We start from the raw sequence: 20199 nt of genomic DNA, 5'->3' as shown, positions 1-20199 counted from the left end.
CCAATAATCGATGGCGCCCACCCAAATTTGCATGGGCATTTTTAAGCGCTGTTTATAGAGTACCCCTGCGCGTGTGTTATGCATCGAAGGGGTGAAACATCTGACTTGGACAATTCATAGATATTCAGCTGTGCTTCCTTAATGAACAGGAGTGACGTTATTGTCATCTTCTGCTCATACTACCTGACCTGGGGGAGGAGGATTTGGCCTTTGAAAACTAGTAAAACAAAGGTAAGTCCAGAGGTAGGCAATTCTGGTCCTCGAGAGCCACAGGCAGGCCAGGTTTTCAGGATATCCACAATGAATATGCATGAGATGGATTTGCATGCACCACCTCCTTGAGCTGCAAATCTAGCTCATGCATATTTATTGTGGATATCCTGAAAACCTGACCTGCCCATGGCTCTCGAGGACCGGAATTGCCTACCCCTGGGTTAGTCCAATAAAAAGAGTTTGACTTATTTTCCATTTTTTTGTTCTTTTCTTAACGAGTACATGTATAAATTGAAAACATCTAGGTCAAACATTTCAAATTACATATGGACACTGAATGATCTTGAATTATTTTTTTAAAACCCAGAATGCCATGCTAGGTTAGGCCAACAGTGACTAGGTCGGGGTGGTTTGGACGTATCCAGTGGATCCCAGTAGGAATGTTCCATTGTTGCTACTTTCTGAAAGTAAGATGTTGGCAACTTTCCAGCTTGTCTGACTGACTGATTATTCTTGGGCCTCTCTTCCCAAAAACTTGCTACAAGTCTTCACCACCTTTCTAACAGAATTAATTCTGGAGTTTGTATTTCCTAAATATGGTACTGAATAGGTTCATGGAGCATCCTCCGGTCTTAGTACTGTTTTGATAGTATAAATAACCTGTTCAGATAATATAGAATGTTGGAGCTTCTCCAAGTTGTAGAGGCCTAACTTGTTCATCCCTGCTATAGTTTTGTCACCATTCTTTACGCTTTTTTGAATTTCGCTTTATCAAGAATTGATACCAGAAGCATTTACTCTTCAGTTTTGTTTTGTATTCCTTTCCGACTGCACAGTAACGCCTAATTTTGAATCCAATATTATGTACCTAGGGTTATCTCTCTTTATCACTTTAAACGTGCCTACATTCCGGTCCTCTTTTACCAATGAGCGCCAACCGATTTAGCGCGCGCATGTTAGTTTATGGACGCATTAGCTAATCGGTTAGCGCACCTTGGTAAAAGAGGGGGTTAGATTTCATCTGTCAATCAGTTGCCTAGTATGGTCATGTCCTTCTGCAAATCCTCACAGTCGACTCATGGTTTAGCCATTTTGAATAATCTTGCAAATTTCATCACCTCATTTATCGCTCTATTTTTCAAACAAGCTATGGAAGTTAAACAATGTAGGTCCCTAGTGCTCTTCTTCTTCAGATCTTTTCACTGGGAAAACAGATTATTAGACCTTCTCTGATTCTTTTAATCAGTTATCAACCCAGAATGCAACACCTCTATTCCACACCTTTTTAATTTTTTGCATTTCCATGGAGTCTTTTCATATAAAACAGTTCCTCGCAAACTGTGTGCTGTGGCACAGTGGTGCGCCATGAAGAGATTCCGGGTGTGCCACAAGAGATTCCAGAATTTATTTTTCAAATTCCCTTCATAAGAAATAATTCATAAAATAAATATACACTAGAATAGATGACTGGTAAGTTGCATACGCAAGCGTCTGTCGTCGCTGGTGCCTCTCCACCCTTGGCGTACCTCTGTAAATGTTCTCCAGCCCAAGCAACATCTTCTACCCGCTGCTTGCGCAAGTTTCGGCTCCCTTCTGATGTCACTTCCTGTCATGGGACCAGGATGTGACATGAGAAGGGAGCCAAAGGCGGCACGAGCATCAGGTGGAAGATGCTGCTCACGCCGGCAAACATTTTACAGAGGTATAATTTCAATTATAATGCGCCTCGAAAAACATTTGCTCCATTAAGTGTGCCAGAGCTAAAAAGGGTTGCGAGACACCGATATAGGCCTTTGTCAAGTGTTGTCTAAGCTTTACGTTTATTTACACCCCTCCCCGATGTTTCTTGTTTTGATTTTTGTCTCCATGGTCTCCTGTGGACGTAAACCCTGCCAATTCAGCGCACACGAATATTGAAATTCGTACACACATTTTCTCAGAGGAGAAGACAAGTGCGCAGACTGGATAGACTCCTTGATCCTTATCTGCTGTCATCCACTATATTGCTCTCTCACTATGAAACCAGCTGTTGGGGGACACCGATTTGGAGAGAAATTACACCAAGCCTTAATAAAATGCCCTCATATTAGAACATAAGAAATGCCTTCACCGGATCAGACCCTAGGCCTCATATTAGGCCTTTGTGCTGCTGTTTGACCACCTCTTGTTGCCTTAAGAGCCAGTCCGACCACTGCTCCTCCCTTTGTCTCCCATGGAGTTAAAAGAATCATTTGTATAATACGCACAGAACATTTGACTAGTTATAATTCCAGCTTTTCCGGGACAGAGTTTAGGAGTTGACGGTCTTATCTAAGTCAATAACTTGTTCTGCGTGCAGCATTCTGTAGATTGCCATTCTCCAGTTCTCATCATATGTCATTACCATACAGTATGAATGCTTTAGACCAGTGTTCTTCAACCACCGGTCCATGGACCAGTGCCAGTCCACAGAAATTTCCTGCCGGTCCACAGAGCCAGCACGTGCATCAGACCCAAACAGTGTTCTTCAACCGCCGGTGCACAGTACGATCGATGCGGCGTTATCTTCGAGCCAGCTCCCTCTTCCTAACTGATTCAGTGCACAAAGCCACGGGCAGTGGCTTCTACGGGCATCCTGCGCCTGAACCGGAAGCCTTCTCGCTGACGTTGCAACATTGGAGGGAAGGCTTCCAGATGAGGCACGGGACACGCAAGGTGCTATTATGGGGGCGGGGTCTGGGGTGGAGATTGGGTAGAGATGGGCGGGTCTGGCCCACGACTTAGCCCAGTGTTCTTCAACTGCCAGTCCACGGACCGATGCCAGTCCACAGAATAATTATTTTATTTCTGCCGGTCCATAGGTGTAAAAAGGTTGAAAAACACTGCTTTAGACGGCATTCTGTCTTTAAACTGATATTGCTGGGTTTTTGTGGTTGTTTTTTTTTTTTTTTTTAAACTGTAGAGCTAGGAATATAACTTTCTAGTTTATTGGAAAGCTGGGGAGTATGCACATTGTACAGGCTTTCTCTATGAAAAATATCATGATGGTGTTGTGGTATTCCATGCGTTTATTTTTATTTTTTTTTTTTAGTTTCAGGTGTGAGTGGAATCAGAATTGTAACTTAAAAAAAAAAAATTAATAAGGTTAAACTTGGTTGCAGACAAAAAAAATGTAGGACCGTGTAAAATAGTGTAAACAACTTTTAAATATCTACTGTTTAGTAGAAAAATAGTACATTCAGAGCTAACATAAAGCTTGAGAGACTTAGGGCTCATTTTACTAAGCTGCGTTAGCGTTTTTAGCGTACGCAGCATTTCAGTGCGTTAATGCCCTTACGAGGCTCAATAAAAGGAGCCCTTTTTTTTTGGTTACCATTTCCATTCATTTTGCAACTGAAGAACAGATCTTAGACTAGAATAAGTCTATAAGATTATTTCTGCTTACAATAAAGATATTTGAAAGTTCTGACATCGCCATGTTTTATAAAAAAAAACAAAACTGCGTCGGGGTGTATCAACAGTGTCACTCCCCGAGATGTCATGCAGTGTAGTAGCAAAAATACATGAAAATCTGATTTTGGGGGGGATCAGGGAGACAAAAAGATGGTCAGATTGTAATTTAGCAAAAAAAGGCAGGTCTGGGGGAAGATAGATTGAAGACTGCTCTATGAAATTAATTAACTCTAAACCTATCAGTTATTTGCAGTGTGCCTCTTTTTAATCCTGAAGCTTGAGAGAGAAAAAGTGCTAAGCTCTTGCATTTGTATAAATATCAAATGTATTTATCTGTCCATATGATTCTTTAGCCTTGTTGTAAACAGTACTTTTAAGTCTTGGAATAATAATGCTTTGGCTATAGAATCTAGGATTTTTGAACAGCCGATGCCATGTTTGTACATCCCTTCTCTTTGTTCATTGACTTGATTCAGTTTGTATTGCACTTTGAGATGAAATGGTTAATGCCTTGTTTCACCTTATTGATCAGTCTAAACCAGGGGTGTCCAACCTTTTGGCTTCACTGGGCCGCTTTGTCCGAAAAAAATGTTTCTGGGGGCCGCGCAAACGCTGCAGCAAGACACAGGAGGGAGCCGGCAAGACGGTAAACACCCGGGGGCAGCAGAGGAAAACACTGCATCGCCCTCGACCAGGGCCGCACAAAATACTTCATGGGGCCGCAGGTTGGACACCCCTGGTCTAAACTGACTAGTATCAGCAAAAAGTAGAAGGCCAGCCACTTATTCTAGACCAACTGCTTATTTAAACTAAAATCGCCATTTGAAATCACTTTATTGCCATTTGAAAAATTTTTGGATCTGTGAGTCTGTTTTATTTACGTCGGTGCTGTTCCACCTTGATGCAATCTTTTCTTCAAATAACTCGGTATTGACGTGTTCGAGATCGCAGCATCTTGAGTGCTACAGGTAAATGTATCAATCAAGTTTATCCACGATGCCACAAACAGCATGACGTTATTAGTGGGTTTTAAAAGAAAAGACACTAGCTATTTCTGCTAATTGCTACCTGGCTGGCCCGGAACTTCCTCTCTGACATCAGAATTGACGTTGGGGGGGGGGAAGGCTTGTGGGCCTGGCACTTCTACACACCTGGCCTGGTGTTGGAGAAGCAGGGAGAAATTTGGGGGGGGGAAGAGAGAAAGAAAGAAAGAAGGGGGCAGGGAGAGAGAAAGACAAAGAAAGGAGGGCAGGAGAGATAGAGGCAGGTAGAGAGAAAGAAAGAAAGGGGGCAGGGAGAGAAAAAGAAAGGGGAGGGGCAGGGTGAGAGGAAGAAAAAGTTGGACTCATGGAAGGACAGAGAGATGGGGAATGGATTGAGGTCTGGAGGAGAAGAAGCATGCAGGAGGCAGAAATATTGGATTTACAGTCAGAAGCAGAAAGTTTAACCAGAGACTTATGAAATCACCAGACAGCAAAGGTAGGAAAAATGATTTTATTTTAAATTTAGTGATCAAAATGTGTCCGAATTTATATCTGTTGTCTCTATTTTGCACTATAGCCCTCTTTTACTAAACCGCGATAGCGGTTTTTAGTGCAGGGAGCCTATGAGCATCGGGAGCAGCACGGGGCATTCAGCGCAGCACCCTGTGCTCAAAAACGCTATTGGGATTTAGTAAAAGGGGAGGGGGTATATTTGTCCATTTTTGTATAGATGTTACTGAGGTGACATTGCATATTTTAAAGTCATCTGCCTTCACCTCTTTGAAAACAAAACCCAAATATAAATTAGAATTAACATTTTCTCTGCATACAATGTGCTTTGTGTTTTTAAAAATTTTATTGTTGGTAGATCATTTTGACTTGTTTTTTTTTTTTAAAGTAGCTCGTAAGCCAAAAAAGTGTGGGCACCCCTGCTCTAGAATGACATTGAAGCAAGCGAGTGAAACGGGGAACCTCCGTAGAGCACTGCATACAAAAGTTGCATGAAGTATCTAGGTTGATTATCACACAACATTTACACAATAAGACAGCTAAAAGCTAAATACACTTCTTCCTCCATATTCATGGGGGTTAGGGGCAAAGCTGACCCATGGATACCAAACAGCACAAATACCTTTTTTCTATCTTATTTATGGCATTTTGGCTAAATCCCTCGCAGATACCGTGAAAACCCAAATTTTCTCTCTGCACGCTGCCGTTTGACCGACCGCGCTGAAGTGCTGAAATTTTCTCCCTGCGCGCTGAAGCAAGTACTGGGAAAAAAAGCGTCAAACTTTTTCTCGGCGCTCCAGGAAGATGTCATTTGGGGGGGGGGGGGGGTGGAGCCAGCAAGATAAAAACTGTGAATAATTGAAGTCATGAGTGCTGAACCCGCGAATATGGAGGGAGAAGTGTACTTTATTCTAATTTATCATCAAATAAAAGCAAAGAAGATTTCAAACAGTAAAAGGGAAGGTTTTTTGACTAACGATAGCTCCCAAATTTGGTGAAAAGATTAGAACATTCTCAACGCCTTGTTATCTGGAGCATTTGAAGTCGTTTCTTCCCTTTAGTTTAAATAAGTTGGTCTGGAGTAAGTGGCTGGCCCTTCTACTTGTTGCTTCACCTTATGGCATTAGATAAGATTGTATGTATGTGTGTGGTTTATTTTATTATTTTAGGTTTATGTGGATGATGAGAATTTTGTTAAAAGGTCATTTTTTTTAAATAACAAACCTTTTTAGTTAAAATGCCTTCTTGGATTGTATTCGATCACAGAAATTAGTGTTGGTCATGTCACCATGTAGCTAATTCCAAAAAGTAGCTCAGAATAACTCGGTAGCATGTTTTATACAGTGGCGCACCATTTATCCAGAATAGAAATTTCTGATTAACAAGTTTCAGAGGATGAGTTCATATGAAGATACATAGTTGACATTGTAGGATGGAGCTTAGGTCACAGAGAACATAAAGAAAACTCTGGATCATTCTAGGATAGTGTTCTGGGCATGTGCAGAGCTGCTTGCATCTATAGCATTGTGTGTGGACACCTTAATTTTTTTCCTGAAGCCAAATGACAGGTCCTTGGTTAAATAAATTTCATAGCTCTTCATTCACCTTCTTTTTTACTCAATTCACTTCCTTTCTATGCCTTTTCCTGCTTAGAACTTAGATCAATGCATGTACTCTTATCTGGAGAATTAGCTGGTCAAGAAGGCACCTGAAGAGTGTGGCATACAAATTAATAAGCACAGTCATCGGTATTGGAGTCAACAGAGTTAATCAAGAATTACCTCACATTTCCCTTGATCATGTCATCTCAATTGGAATTTATAAAAACTCTAGTATACACTCTCAATATGTATAATGATAGAAATAAGTCAGCAAACGTTGGCATAGGACATCATGATGATGTTGAACTTTGATTTCAACAGTGCATGTTGGGCCTTTGGCACTTCTCAGCATGAGAAGAGTCCAGTGGATCTTATGCTCCTAGTTGCTCAGGCCACTCAGAACCATCTTAGCTAACCAGTAGCTCAGGGACTGCCTTCATGGTGGCTTCTCCAATCAGATTTGGCCAGAGACATCTCATTCCTACCATAATTCTTCAGATTTGGCTATCAAACTTGAGGGTGCATCTAAAGTGATCTGTGAAGCTCAGATAAAGGTTTGTTCAGGAAAAATGTTAGTAGATAACCTTCCTCGAGCTTTCAGAGGTTGGTGCCTAGTTCAGACAGACAATAAAGTACTGTACTTATCTTCTAGGTGAACAAGCAAAGAGGAACACTGTCAGGATGTGGAACTGGGATATCTCGCATGGGATGAAACGTGGAGCCACCTACCTAATACATAAGGCAACATATTAGAAACTAGAATAAAACCCTGTAATTGCACAAGTGGTCATTGGAATGAGCGGAAGTAAACGAGATATTTGTGAGTTGGCGTTTGTCTCTTCTGAATAGGCGGGTTCCTCTGAATGTAGACACATGCCAAAGTAGCCTCATCTGCCTTCCTCCTAGATTGTGGAGAGGGCCTTCTAAATGCATTCCCTCCGATTTCTTTGAGTAGCAAAGACTTTTTCTAAAGCTTGAGAGATTGGAGAACTATAATTTACAGATCCTGATCAGCTGAGATAAATCTGGTTCCTGCTTTTGTGGTATATGTCCATCTAGGAGATGATTCAGTTGGTGTTTTTTTCCCAATTGTAATCGGGCAGAATTAGAGCACTCTATTACATCCCATGATAAAGGAATGGGACTTGATATACCACTTTTTCTGTGTGGTTACAATCAAAGCAGTTTATACGTTTTAGACAAGCACTTATGGTGTACCTGGGCAATCAAGTGTTAAGTGACTTGCCCAGAGCCAAAGGAGCTACATTGGGAATCAAACTTACAGCCTCAGGGTGCTGAGGCAGCTGCTGTAACACTAAGCCACTCCTCCAGGTTTCTTGGCCCACACAGCCTAGATAGGCCTGATAACATTTCTCAAATTCTAACTTGTAGGAAAGACTCCACTAGAAGGTCTTTATGGTGTCATGTGGAACAGCTTCACTATCAGTTGTGCTGGAGAAACCCTAGACCACTGGTATTCACTTACAAACATGTTAGACACAGGCAAGTTGATTTTTAGGATATTCCTAATTTATTTCATGCATATTCATTTACATGCATAAGATGTTCTGAAAACCTGATCATGCAGCCCTTGAAAAAGCAATTTTTTATTATGATTGTTAATAAATGATAAAGTTCCTGAATGTAAAAACCACTTAGGATATAAGTGGTATATAAAGAAAGAAAATCTTTAGAAACCAGTACAATGCCCGCCTTATTGAAAAGAGCCACAGTTAAGCCATGATGGCTTGGAAGAGACTATAATAGGAAATTATAGACCAATTGCTGTATTACCCTTTTTAGGTAAGATCATAGAGAAAATGGTATTGGAACAGTTGGTAAATTTTGTGGAACAAGAACACTTAAGTCTATTTCAATACGGTTTTTGTTCAGGACACAGTGCGGAATCGAGAATTGAGAATAGGAATGGATAAGAATGAGACATTTTGTGTTGTATCATTAGATGTGTCGTCAGCCTTTGACACAGTTGATAAGCAGATTTGTTGGAAAAATTGACTGCTTTAGAGGTTGGCAGTGGAGTATATAATTGGTTTTATTCTTACTTTCAAGATCGGACAAAACAGGTGAAGAGTGGAAGCAAAACATCTAAGATTGAACCAGTATGTAAGGGGGAACCACAAGGGTCTGTACTCTCAGCTTTGCATTTTAATATCTATTTTGCATCTTTAAGTGAAGTGTTTGAGGAATTAGGTGTCGGCTACCGCTTATCCACGGATGATATGCAATTTTTCTTTCCTATTGATGATTGGAAAAGTGATTTTAAAGAGAGGTTGGTGGTATATCTGAAAAGAATAGATGAATGGATGATGAGGCATTAGTTAGCTTTGAATCTTGAACAGACAGAAATATTACTGGCTGGAGAGTTGAAGACTCCTCTTGGCCTGTGGTGGTGGAGATTAATTCAGTTAAAATCCCGATTCGTAAACAAATGAAAGTATTAAGTGTGCTGTTAGATTCTACACTCTCAATGATGCCCTGGTAGCAGTAATGAAGTAATCTTTTTTTCCAAATGGCTATTAAGTGGATTAAGACCAATGTTATCACTGTACGATTTTTTGATTAATTGTGCAAAAGTTGGATTATCGCAATACACATTATACCTTGGAATGACTTCTTCATGGTGTAAGGCGTTGCATATTATCCAGAATGCTACAGTTCAGTTGATTTTTGGGTCTGGTAAGTTTGACCATATAACTCCATTGCTGAGGCAACTACATTGGTTGGCTGTGATATTACTTGTTTTCAAGTTACATTACATTACATTACTGGCTTATATTCCGCCTGTACCTTTCAGTTCTAAGCGGATTACATCAGAACGATAACTGGACATTTCCAGGAAGAGAAATACAAATTACATTAAGGCATAAGGTCAAGTTGATCTTCTAAGCAATCAAATTGTGGCATACTTTGGTATTTGGCAAAGGAGTTAACTGTTTATCTTCCTTGACATTCTTTGATATCAGAATCAGCAATGTGTCTTTCCACACACGAGACACAATGTGTAAAATGCACGGTGACTAGAGCAACAGCAATTTCCGTAGCAGGAAGGGGGTATTTGGAACGGTCTCCCTGGGCATTTGAGATTATTTGTTAATTTTAAAAGTTCAAGAAACTGTTGAAAACTCGTCTATTTGCTCAGTTCTTCTGTTTAGGTGAGTGAGGAACGGACTGATGTGCTGCAAATGAAGAGTTGTAAGTGATTTTATTTTAAGTTGCAATTTGTTTTGTAAAGTGAATGTTTGGGCGATTATATATGTGTGTTGGGTTTTGTTTTGTTTTTCTGGAACCTGCTACATTTATTAGAGTCTGGTTTAAAAATTGACTCTTAGTTTCTTTTAGCCCAGGTGATAGTTTTCACCACCAATAAGAATGTAGACCCATCTCTATAGCATTTTTTTTTAAACTATGGGGCTTTCTTCTCTTGGCATTTCCCACAGCTTTTTGCGAATTAAATACAATTGCATACCCATCTGAAAAAAGCTCATTTTGAGCTTGTATACTTTGAGTTGAAGTATCTGACCTGAAAGGTCTGTTTTTAGTGATGAGTACTTCCCTATGCAAAATCGGTGAGTTTGAGGGCCTTAGTGATTTATCCTGCCTGAACAAGAACATTAGCCTTGTACTTGAAGTGGACTGAAGGCCTTAGTCGTTTTTGGTTTGTTTCTTATTGACACCAATAAATTTGGTAGTGCTTCTACCAATCTCTCTTTTTTTTTTATAACTTTGTTGAGATGGTCTTCCCTTTGGAAGGGCCTGCCAAAACGATGATGGCATCATCGGTCTACATGAGGCCAGCTTTCATGGAAGAGATTCACATGACTGTGATGTGGTTTGTTTTCCATACCTTCACATCATGTTGTTTGGAAAGAGATTCCTCATGTAGGTTTGGTTAATCTGTCATGGGGTTTGGAATCCAACTCTCCTCTGCCTCCCGTGGCCCATTTCTATTATTTCCATTCAGGCCATTTTCTTTCCCTGCTTTTGCTTGGCAACAGACCCTAAAAAAAGTTTGCCCATTGGTGGACTATTTTTTCCCCATTTCTCTAACCTTTTAGGTTATCTAGATTTCCTATGCATCAGAGAAAAAATTGTGACCATCTCTGGGAATTGGTGACTAAAGTCTTCAGAAACATAAAATGAAGTTTTAAGGAATTTTGGTAGAGTAAACAGTTTGTAATGCAACTTTCCAAACCCCATCCTTTTACATTTGAGAAAAGTTACAGAAGTTCAAACCTTTTCCCAGAGATGGTCACATATGGTTTGCTTATAAAAGTGCTCTCTGAGGACAGCAGTCTATTAATCTTCAAGAAACTTACCACCACCATAATTGGTGTCCCTTCATTGAAAGCGTTATATGAAACTGGGTGGTCCAGCAAATTGAGGCAGATGCAATCGCTCCACACAAGCACATAGTGTTGCTCTAGAAAAATCTTGTAACTTTGATTGCCTTATTTACTTCTCTCAGACCTGGGCTCCTTTGGACGATGTCACCCATGCTTAAGGACCAATATTTTGATGTCCTTGGAGAATACCTGTTGCAGGAAGCTACTTTGCTTTTTTCAGATACCAACATAAGCAACTCAACCAATTCTGGATAATGGAAATGCTTTAAAATTACCATACATTGTCATCTTCTCTTCAGTAGGTTAGCAAGAACAAGCCTTAAGCTTCTCTTTACAGGAAGGGCTATATCCTACAGTGTGTTCAGGGTCTACATTTTGTTTCGATATTTAATGTTGTGAATATTTTTAAAGCGCTTTATTAACAATGTCTTAGGATATGTGTATGCACACAAGTCTATTGAAAGTTTACTGTCATATTCTTAACAATTATTTGTACTTGGCCCCTTGCCAACCTGCCTTGTTGACTTCATGTGGTATGTAAAAATTCCATTTTATCTATTTGTTTTGTAAATGGTGTTTTGAGTTCATGTTAACCCTACTTTATATCTGCATAATCTGGACTATATATTACAGCACTTTTTTTTTGTATTTCTAAGAAAATATTGCCACTTGAAGGCGTAGGAAAAAAACGATTGGTTTTCTCTCTGTTGATAAATGCTAAGAATGAGCCGTAATCATCCCAACAAGTAAGTGAGGGCAAAACCTCTCTGCTTATTTCGGGAAGCCAAACATTCTACCATAACTCGTTATACTATTGACATTTGCTTCTGTTTTACAAAATTATGTAAAGGGTGGAAAAAATACCAGTGTATAATTGGTACCAATTTGGTGTAAGAGTGTGCAAATGCCGTTCAGCATACTATCATTCAAACTTTCTAACTAAACACGAAGGAGAACGTAGCCTCTTTATACAAAAAAAAACACTTTTGCTGCACTTTTATTAAGTTCCTTGTTCTGATTTACCCTTTTATGGATATTTCTCAAATCATCTGCTTACTGCTGGGTCAAAGTATTATTTTGTTTTCTACCTTTTACCAATACATAAGGGTCTGTACCATCGGACCGGCAGGCACAATGTGGATAATGAAAGCTGCTTCATTGCTCTTGCTTTCTGTACCAGATAGCAGCATATGTTGGATTGTTTCATGTTTGTTAAGCTCTGGCTTACTCTTAAGATATGCAGCGATGGGTCTGTGTGTATCCTGTAGACCAGGGTTTCTAAACTCGGTCCAGGAGTACCCACTTGCCAGTCAGGTTTTCAGGATATCCACATTGAATTTGTGTAAACTTGAGTTGCCTCCATTATATGCAAATTCCTTTCATGCATATTCATTGTGGATATCTTAAAAACCTGACTGGCAAGGGGACCCTGCTGTAGACCTATTCCTGTATCTGGTTTAATCCCCCCCCCTCCCCTGTACAGTGAAAACTAAGTCCCTTGTAAGTTTCTTCACTTGACCGTTTCTGTTGTGTTAAATGTACAGTGATATTTAAAGAGATGCAATTTATGAAACTAGTTTTCTATTTTTTAATGCATCATTTTACATCTTTCATAATTAAAATTCAGCTGAATAAAATTCTATATTTGCTTTTAGAGATTATTATTTTTTTCAATGTGTACTTTAGACCCAGGTTTGGTAATGGGAAGGGTCTCCTTACCTTCAATATACACTGGTCTGGTCATTCATATTAAGGTTGGGAATTACTCAGATTTGCAAGGCATTGCCAGAGGAAAGAGAATTAATAAAATGAATTTTATCTCCTTTGAAGAGCATTTCTTGTTCGTTGCATGGACAAAAGTTTTGAAGTTTATAAAAGGAAGCGAAGAAGCCTTGTAATCTCCAGTCAATGTCTTCCTAGTGGGGACACTCTGTACTATAAATTGCCAAGTTAAAGAGTAAGATCAGACATAATAATAATAATAATAACAGTTTATATACCGCAAGACTGAAGTTCTATGCCAGTGGTCTCAAACTCAAACCTTTTGAAGGGCCACATTTTGGATTTGTAGGTATTTGGAGGGCCGCAGAAAAAATAGTTAATGTCTTATTAAAGAAATGATAATTTTGCATGAGGTAAAACTCTTTATAGCTTATAAATCTTTCCTTTTGGCTAAGTCTTTATAATAATATTGTCATTTATAGCTAAAGAGACATATGATCAAGAAACTGTTTTCTTTTACTTTTGTGATTATGATAAACATACTGAGGGCCTCAAAATAATACCTGGCGGGCCGCGAGTTTGAGACCACTGTTCTATGCGGTTTACAATGATTAAAAGATGCTACAGATTGAGTAGAATTAACTAAGTTAAGAGCTAGTGATAAACATCTCGAGAGATCAAATATTGTGGGCTAAGATTGTAAGGTCAGTTACCTAAATACTTCAAGAACAGATATGTTTTTAGCTGTTTCCTAAATTCCCCATAAGTAGTAGGCATAAGCAGTTGTTCCAGGCCTTTACCCCATAATGCTGCCTGGGGGAAGCTCACAAGTCTATTGGTAAAAGTGCAAAAGCACAATCTTGTTTCGATGACAGCAATTGTTAGATATCCAAATCCATTTTGTGTAAGAACTGAGCAGTGGTTCCCAACCCTGTCCTGGAGGAGCACCAGGCCAATCGGGTTTTCAGGATATCTCTAATAAATATGCATGAGAGAGATTTACATATAATGGAAGTGAAAGGCATGCAAACCTGCTCCATGCACATTCATTAGGGCTATCCCAAAAACCCGATTGGCCTGGTGTCCTCCTATTCCTTTCTAAAGTGAGCTGTATAATAAAAGGTCACAGTGATCAAAAGGGTCTTCCCGCAGGCTGTGTTGTACAGCCTAGGATGAGATTTAATTATGGTATCAGACTAAAGATCCAACAAACCCAGCATTGGGTCAGAATTCAAGTGATTACCGTAGATCTAGTCCATACTGCTCATGTTAAGGGATAAAAGGTGGTTTTCCAAAGTAAACATTGATGGACTTGTCATCCAAGAACACATGAACACTTTCTAAACCTAGCATCAGAAGGCTTCCTCATGTCTCCCCAATGACCAAAGATGCAATACAATACAGTATCTTATATACCGCAATATTCTGTCAGTCTTCTCACAGATGCTTCATAAATTTGGAATGGGTATATACCCAATAGTGTGTGTCAACTGGATGAAAAAAGCTTATGGAGGAGTCTAAGACCACTTTCTGGAAGTGTGTGAGGGCCATGGCGTAAGCAATAGTACTAACGATTTAACTTTGTTTCTAAGTAGGGATACCTAAACAGAAAGTAAAAAAAAAGAAAAAGCCACAGAAGAGGACAGCAGATGTGTCATCAAGTCTTTGTCTAGATGTCAGCATATTTTCCTCATTTCAGACGGGGTTGAAACTATGATTATACTCGTATCCCAGAGCAACCCTCTTTGCCCATCTGAATTTCTTTAAGAGATGCTGATTGTTCTTGTATGTTACGGCAGCTGGATCACACAGGTGAAAGAAAACTCCCTGCTTTGCTCAAGGTACAGGCCGTCCCGGAGAAATGTCTGCCAAGAAACAAAATCTGGAAATTTGGCAGATCCACGTTCCGAGAAGGGCTGTTTTCTAGTGGTTGTATATCTAAAGACTGAAGGGATTTCGACCAAAGATAGTAATTACCAAACTTGACCTGGAGGACCCCCAGCCATTCAGGTGTTTAGCATATCCATAATGAATATGCAGGAGATAGGTTAACATTAACATGCAATGTCACCTCTTTGTGCAGATTTATGAATATTTACAGCAACTGCTTGGTAGTCCTCCAAGTCAGGTTTGGGAAGAGCTGACCTAGGGACTATATCCCTTCCATGTCAATACAGTCTCAACCCTTTTATTTTCATAGTGCACCACTGCTGCCATTGCAGCTTCACATTTTATACTTTATATAACTGTGTGAACAATAGTCTATCAGTATAGTGTATGTGTGTAATAAAGATCTAACATTGAGTTGTGGACTTAGCCCATCTCTTGTTATGTTGGACAAATGCCTGGCATACCATCATAAAGTACAGATCATAATTTTGTATAAAAATAAATAATTACAAATTAAAAACAACCAAGTGCCATGGCTGTTTGTAAACCCAGATGTATAGAGTTAGAGCTGTGAAAATGTGTATGTATGGATTTATTTGGATTTATAAATTGACTTATTTTTTTACAGGAATTCTAGGTGATGCTCAAAATAGAGTTAAAGCACAGCATCATGATAAAACCAACACAGTTACAAAACAAATATAAAATCACAAATACCAAATTTTAAAAAATTTTAATTTTGCGTTGAACAAGCTTTTCCGTCAGCAAAGGCTTCCATGTGAAAGAGTGTACGAGAAATGGTTTTCTGTAAAAGCATATGACATCTTCAATCTCCAACAGAAGAAGTTTCAAGCAGATCCATTTCATTCCCATCCTTCCCTCTCCAATAATTACATAGAGTACTCCCCCGATATTCGTGGGGATTTCATTCCAGGAACCCCCGAGAATTTTTAAAAAACCGCAAATACGGTTTTTAGCAGGGGAGACGAGAGGGCAGCCGGACACACAGCTCCTGATTGGTGAGTCCCGACTTAAGAACAGGACGAGGCGATCGGAGCATACTGTGAGTGATTTCCTTCACTCTGGCTGCCCTCTCCTGCCCTGTCATTTGCGGTCAGAAAATACCGTGAATGACCGGGACTGTGAATTTGCGGGGGAGCATTGTATTCCCTTCTCTGAATATCTGGGATTGTGGAAAGATCTAGCAGAACAAAGAGCGTTTACACTTATCTCAGGACAAGCAAGCAGCATATTCTCACGTGGGTGACGTCATCCATGGAGCTCTGGTACGGTCAGCTGCCAAAGTGCACTGGCACTTTAAGAACTTTAGAAAGTTCATGACTGACCATACCGCATATGCACGAGTGCCTTCCCACCCAATGTAGGCGTGCAGCTCCTCAGTTATTAATTTTCTGCGGAGCTAAAAAAGTCGTGCTCTTGAACGTTTGTTCGTTTTCGGCCTTTGCCTTCCCACTCATGCATTTATTTTTTCATTTTTTATTCTATCTATGTTCTCTTTAAAATGGAACTCGGAGGAGGGGGATTTTTTCTTCCCTGTTTTTGCCTTTGGGCATTTTGACCTCAGCCATTGAGTTCAGTCTTGCTGAGGCGGTTTTTCCTTTGATGTCCCACCCATTAATGGGGTTTAAAAAGTGTGGCAGGTGCCATAAATCACCAACCCTCATAATTGGTGTATACAGCGTCCACTACGCTCCCTGGTCGGAGCAGGCCCATTACGACTAGAGAATGACACGGTGACAAAATTCATCACCGTTCCTGTCCCCGCGGATAACCACGGGAAATAATCCCATGTCATTTTTTAGTGTCTATTTCAACCTCAGTCCTTCTACACCAGCATTCTTCAAAGCAAAGCTTGAGGGTCAGTGGTTGTGGCCATTCATACTCTGATTCTTATGTGAGTCAAAGATAATGAAGCCATTGTGATATCACTGATGTGATTGGTTCTTGGGCACTGGTGGAATGAGGCATTATGACATCACAATATCTGCTCTGGATACCAGAGACTGTCATTCTCTAGTGTCTATCTCAACCTCGGCCCTTCTACAACAGCATTCTTCAAAGCAAAGCTTGGGGGGCAGTGGTTGTGACCATTCATACTCTGATTCTTCCCTCTCTCCTTAAAGAATGACATGAAGATAGTTTACCGCGGTTATCCGCGGGAACGGTGATGAATTTTGTCACCGTGTCATTCTCTAATTACGACTCAAGTAGAACCTCTGCCTTCTTTTTTCCGCACCTAAACTGTGAAATGATCTCCCTCTATACATTTGCCTAGAACCTTATGCTTTGTAAATTTAAGATCTTGCTCAAATCTTATTTTTTTTTTCAACAAGGTTTTCAATTTAACGTTGACCTGATAGGTACATTTTCTTTTTCTGTCCTTCTTGCCCCTCCCCAACCTAGACCCTGATGTAGACCAAGGTGAACAAGAATATTGGTCTTTAATGTGTCTCTGTGCTTAAATGTGTATCCATTCCCGTCATCTTATTGGAGTTCCTGTCTTTGTTCTGACCTAGTAGATTGTACACTGCATTGATAACATCTGTTGGAAAATAGTAGAATTTCAAGAATGAATAGGCCATAAACCATGTGATGAATGCAAAGAAGCCCATGAGAATTGAAAGGGCTTCTTCAAGTTCAGTGCACTGCTAATCAGTAGCGCCATTTTGTAAAAGGATCCCTGAGTAAATCTTTCTTACTCAATTCCTTTAATTTTTATCCATTTAAACGGGTAGCTGGGAAAACCGATAAAATAAATGCTGGTTCTCTAGTTATGGCAAAATATGTTAATGCTCAAAGTATGGTTGCCATATAGTTCCCGGTTTGTAAGGAGGGGACCGTGCAAGTCCTCCTTCCCCCCCTCCCCACCCCCATTGCATTTATGGCCTTTCAGTTCACGTTGTTTAAGGGACAAGTGTCAGCATGCATCATGTAGAAAAACAAGACTTGCTCAGTCTCTCCTTGCAGGTATGAGTTAGAAGGTAAGTCTATTGAGAAGTTGCCTTCTTCATTGTGAGTTTGATGAAAGCGTTTTTCACATCTTTGTTTCTCAGGCTATAGATGATGGGATTTAACATCGGAGTCACGACACTGTAAAACAGAGTTGACATTTTATCCTGCTCAGAATGGCCACTTGTCCCAGGTCTCATGTACATAAATATAATGGTGCCGTAGAATAAGGTAACTACAGTTAGGTGAGAGGCACAAGTTGAAAAGGCTTTCTTTCTCCCCGCTGCAGAACGGATCTTCAGGATGCTGGTGAGGATACGAACGTACGTAATCAGGATTAGGAAAAAGGGGATCATTACCACCAATATAGCGCACACAAAAATGACAGTTTTATTGGTGGACACATCTGTGCACGCCAGTTCTATCACTGCCGGCACCTCGCAAAAGAAATGGTTAATTACGTTGGGACCGCAGTAGGGCAACAGCAGCGCCAGCGCCGTGTGTATCACCGAGTTCACAATGCCGCCTAGCCAGGAACCAACCGCCAGCCGAATGCAGAGTGAATTGTTCATGATATTTGTATAATGTAAGGGACTACATATAGCGACGTACCTATCGTAAGCCATTACCATGAGAAGGTAGCATTCAGTTCCTCCCAAGGCTAGATGGATGAACATTTGGGCTGCGCATCCTTGAAATGAAATGCTCTTCCTTTTGACCAGGAAATTTATCAGCATTTTGGGACTTATACTTGATGTATAGCAAATGTCTAGGAAGGAGAGGTTGCTTAGGAAAAAGTACATAGGTGTACCAAGACGAGGATCAACTTTACTTAGCAATACAATGAGGAAGTTTCCCAATAAGGTTATCAAGTAGAAGATGAGAAACACCACGAAGAGCGCAGTCTGTATCGTTGGCTGAGAGGTAAGTCCCAGCAGAATGAATTCGGTCACTGAAGTGAAATTTTCTCTGTCCATTTCATATGCTAGGCTGCATCTGGAAAGATAAAGAGGACCAAAAATAATTCTACACCGATTGAAGGGGATTCTTACTTCAAATATACTTCTAACTTATGTTCTTAATTATCGTCCATCTTTAGTTATCTGCTAACTCATCAAGCAAATAAATGCACTACCAAAGGTAGACTAGCCATAAAGCAAGAACAAATTAGAAATGGGTTTTATGTATCAAAAATGAGACATGATATCGTGCTTCGTTTTCTGATCACATAGAGGATTTTTTAATTACAGGAAAGAACTTGCAGAACTTTATCTCATACATGGAAAGAGATAAATAGAATATTTTCTGTAGAAAATCTTGCCCTGTGAAGGCTTTTATTACTTGAGAAATAAGTTCCGATAACCCTATTAATCTTGGAATAAATTAGTCTTTGTAGGTTTCAAAACCTTTCTTTTGAATCTGTACTGTATATTTGTCCAGTTGCTTCATTGATTAAGGTAATTTGATCTTCAACCTTATATCTAGGTTGATGATATTCCAATCTTTCTTTGTTTAGTTGAGAATGTATCTGAGAACCTAGACCTGCAATTTAATATGGATAAAACTGAAGTGCTTTGGTGAATGCTTTTATTGTCCTTCAGCTAGAAGTTTACAGTCTGAGTGATCTTAGGTAACATAAGAATAGCCTTACTGGATCAGACCCAAAGGTCCATCAAGCCCAGTAGCCCATTCTCACTGTGGCCACCCCAGGTCATCAGTACCTGACAAAAACCCAAGGAGTAGCAACATTCCATGCTACCGATCCAGGACAAACAGTGGCTTCCCCCATGTCTTTGTCAATAACAGACTATGGACTTTTCCTCCAGGAAATTGTCCAAACCTTTCTTAAAACCAGCTACGTTATCCACTCTTATCTCAAGCTCTGGCAATGCGTTCCAGAGCTTAACTATTCTCTGAGTGAAAAAATATTTCTCCTATTGGTTTTAAAAGTATTTCCCTGTCACTTTGAGTGTCCCCCACTATTCTTTTCTGACCACAGAGATTTCTGCTGTAGTCCAATAGGTCTAGTTTCAATTGGCACTGTAGCACTTACTAAAGTTACCACCTAATCTCCAACATTTCAAAATGATAATGCAGTCAGTGGTTATCAACAGCCTTCATTTTTGTAATTATCTGTATGTAGGTTTAGCCCCAAAATATAGGGGATGTTTCAGTGAATTCAAAATTTGGTAGCCAATCTAGTTACCCAGAGGAGACAATTGTGACAAGATGATCCCTTTCCTGTAAACTTACAATAACTTCCTATTGATAGGCATTTTGGGTTAAGTCTCATATAAACTTTCATAATATTATCTTCACTCATACATTTAGCTTCTAAATCCCAAGAATAATAAAATATTTTAGAGACCTGTGGAATCGGCTGCCTCCTGTTTTGGAATTAGAATCCAATACGTGGGATTTCACTGGGATCTTTAGTCAATTCCCTCAGTAGTAATTGCTTTTGGGCTCAAATTTTAAGTAACATAGGAAATGATGGCAGAAAAAAAGACCTAG

The 20199-nt window shown here is 39.8% G+C and overlaps 1 protein-coding gene across 1 annotated transcript; it reads right to left on the bottom strand.

Annotated features, from left to right (window-relative positions):
* Positions 1-17723: 17723 nt before the first annotated feature.
* Positions 17724-18668, bottom strand: LOC117348536 (olfactory receptor 2G3-like). The gene has a single exon (XM_033920779.1). The coding sequence runs from the start codon at positions 18660-18662 to the stop codon at positions 17724-17726; it is 939 nt and encodes a 312-aa protein (XP_033776670.1). The 5' UTR covers positions 18663-18668.
* Between the last annotated feature and the right edge of the window lie 1531 nt (positions 18669-20199).

This window comes from Geotrypetes seraphini, chromosome 14 (genome assembly GCF_902459505.1).
Source record: "Geotrypetes seraphini chromosome 14, aGeoSer1.1, whole genome shotgun sequence".
In the NCBI taxonomy this organism is placed as follows: Eukaryota; Metazoa; Chordata; class Amphibia; order Gymnophiona; family Dermophiidae; genus Geotrypetes; species Geotrypetes seraphini.
Note: the sequence above shows the minus strand (reverse complement) of the source record. Positions and strands in the feature narration are given on the sequence as shown.

Coding starts and splice junctions, on each gene's coding strand:
- LOC117348536 (XM_033920779.1), bottom strand. CDS start 18,662: ATGGACAGAGAAAATTTCACTTCAGTGACCGAATTCATTCTGCTGGGA.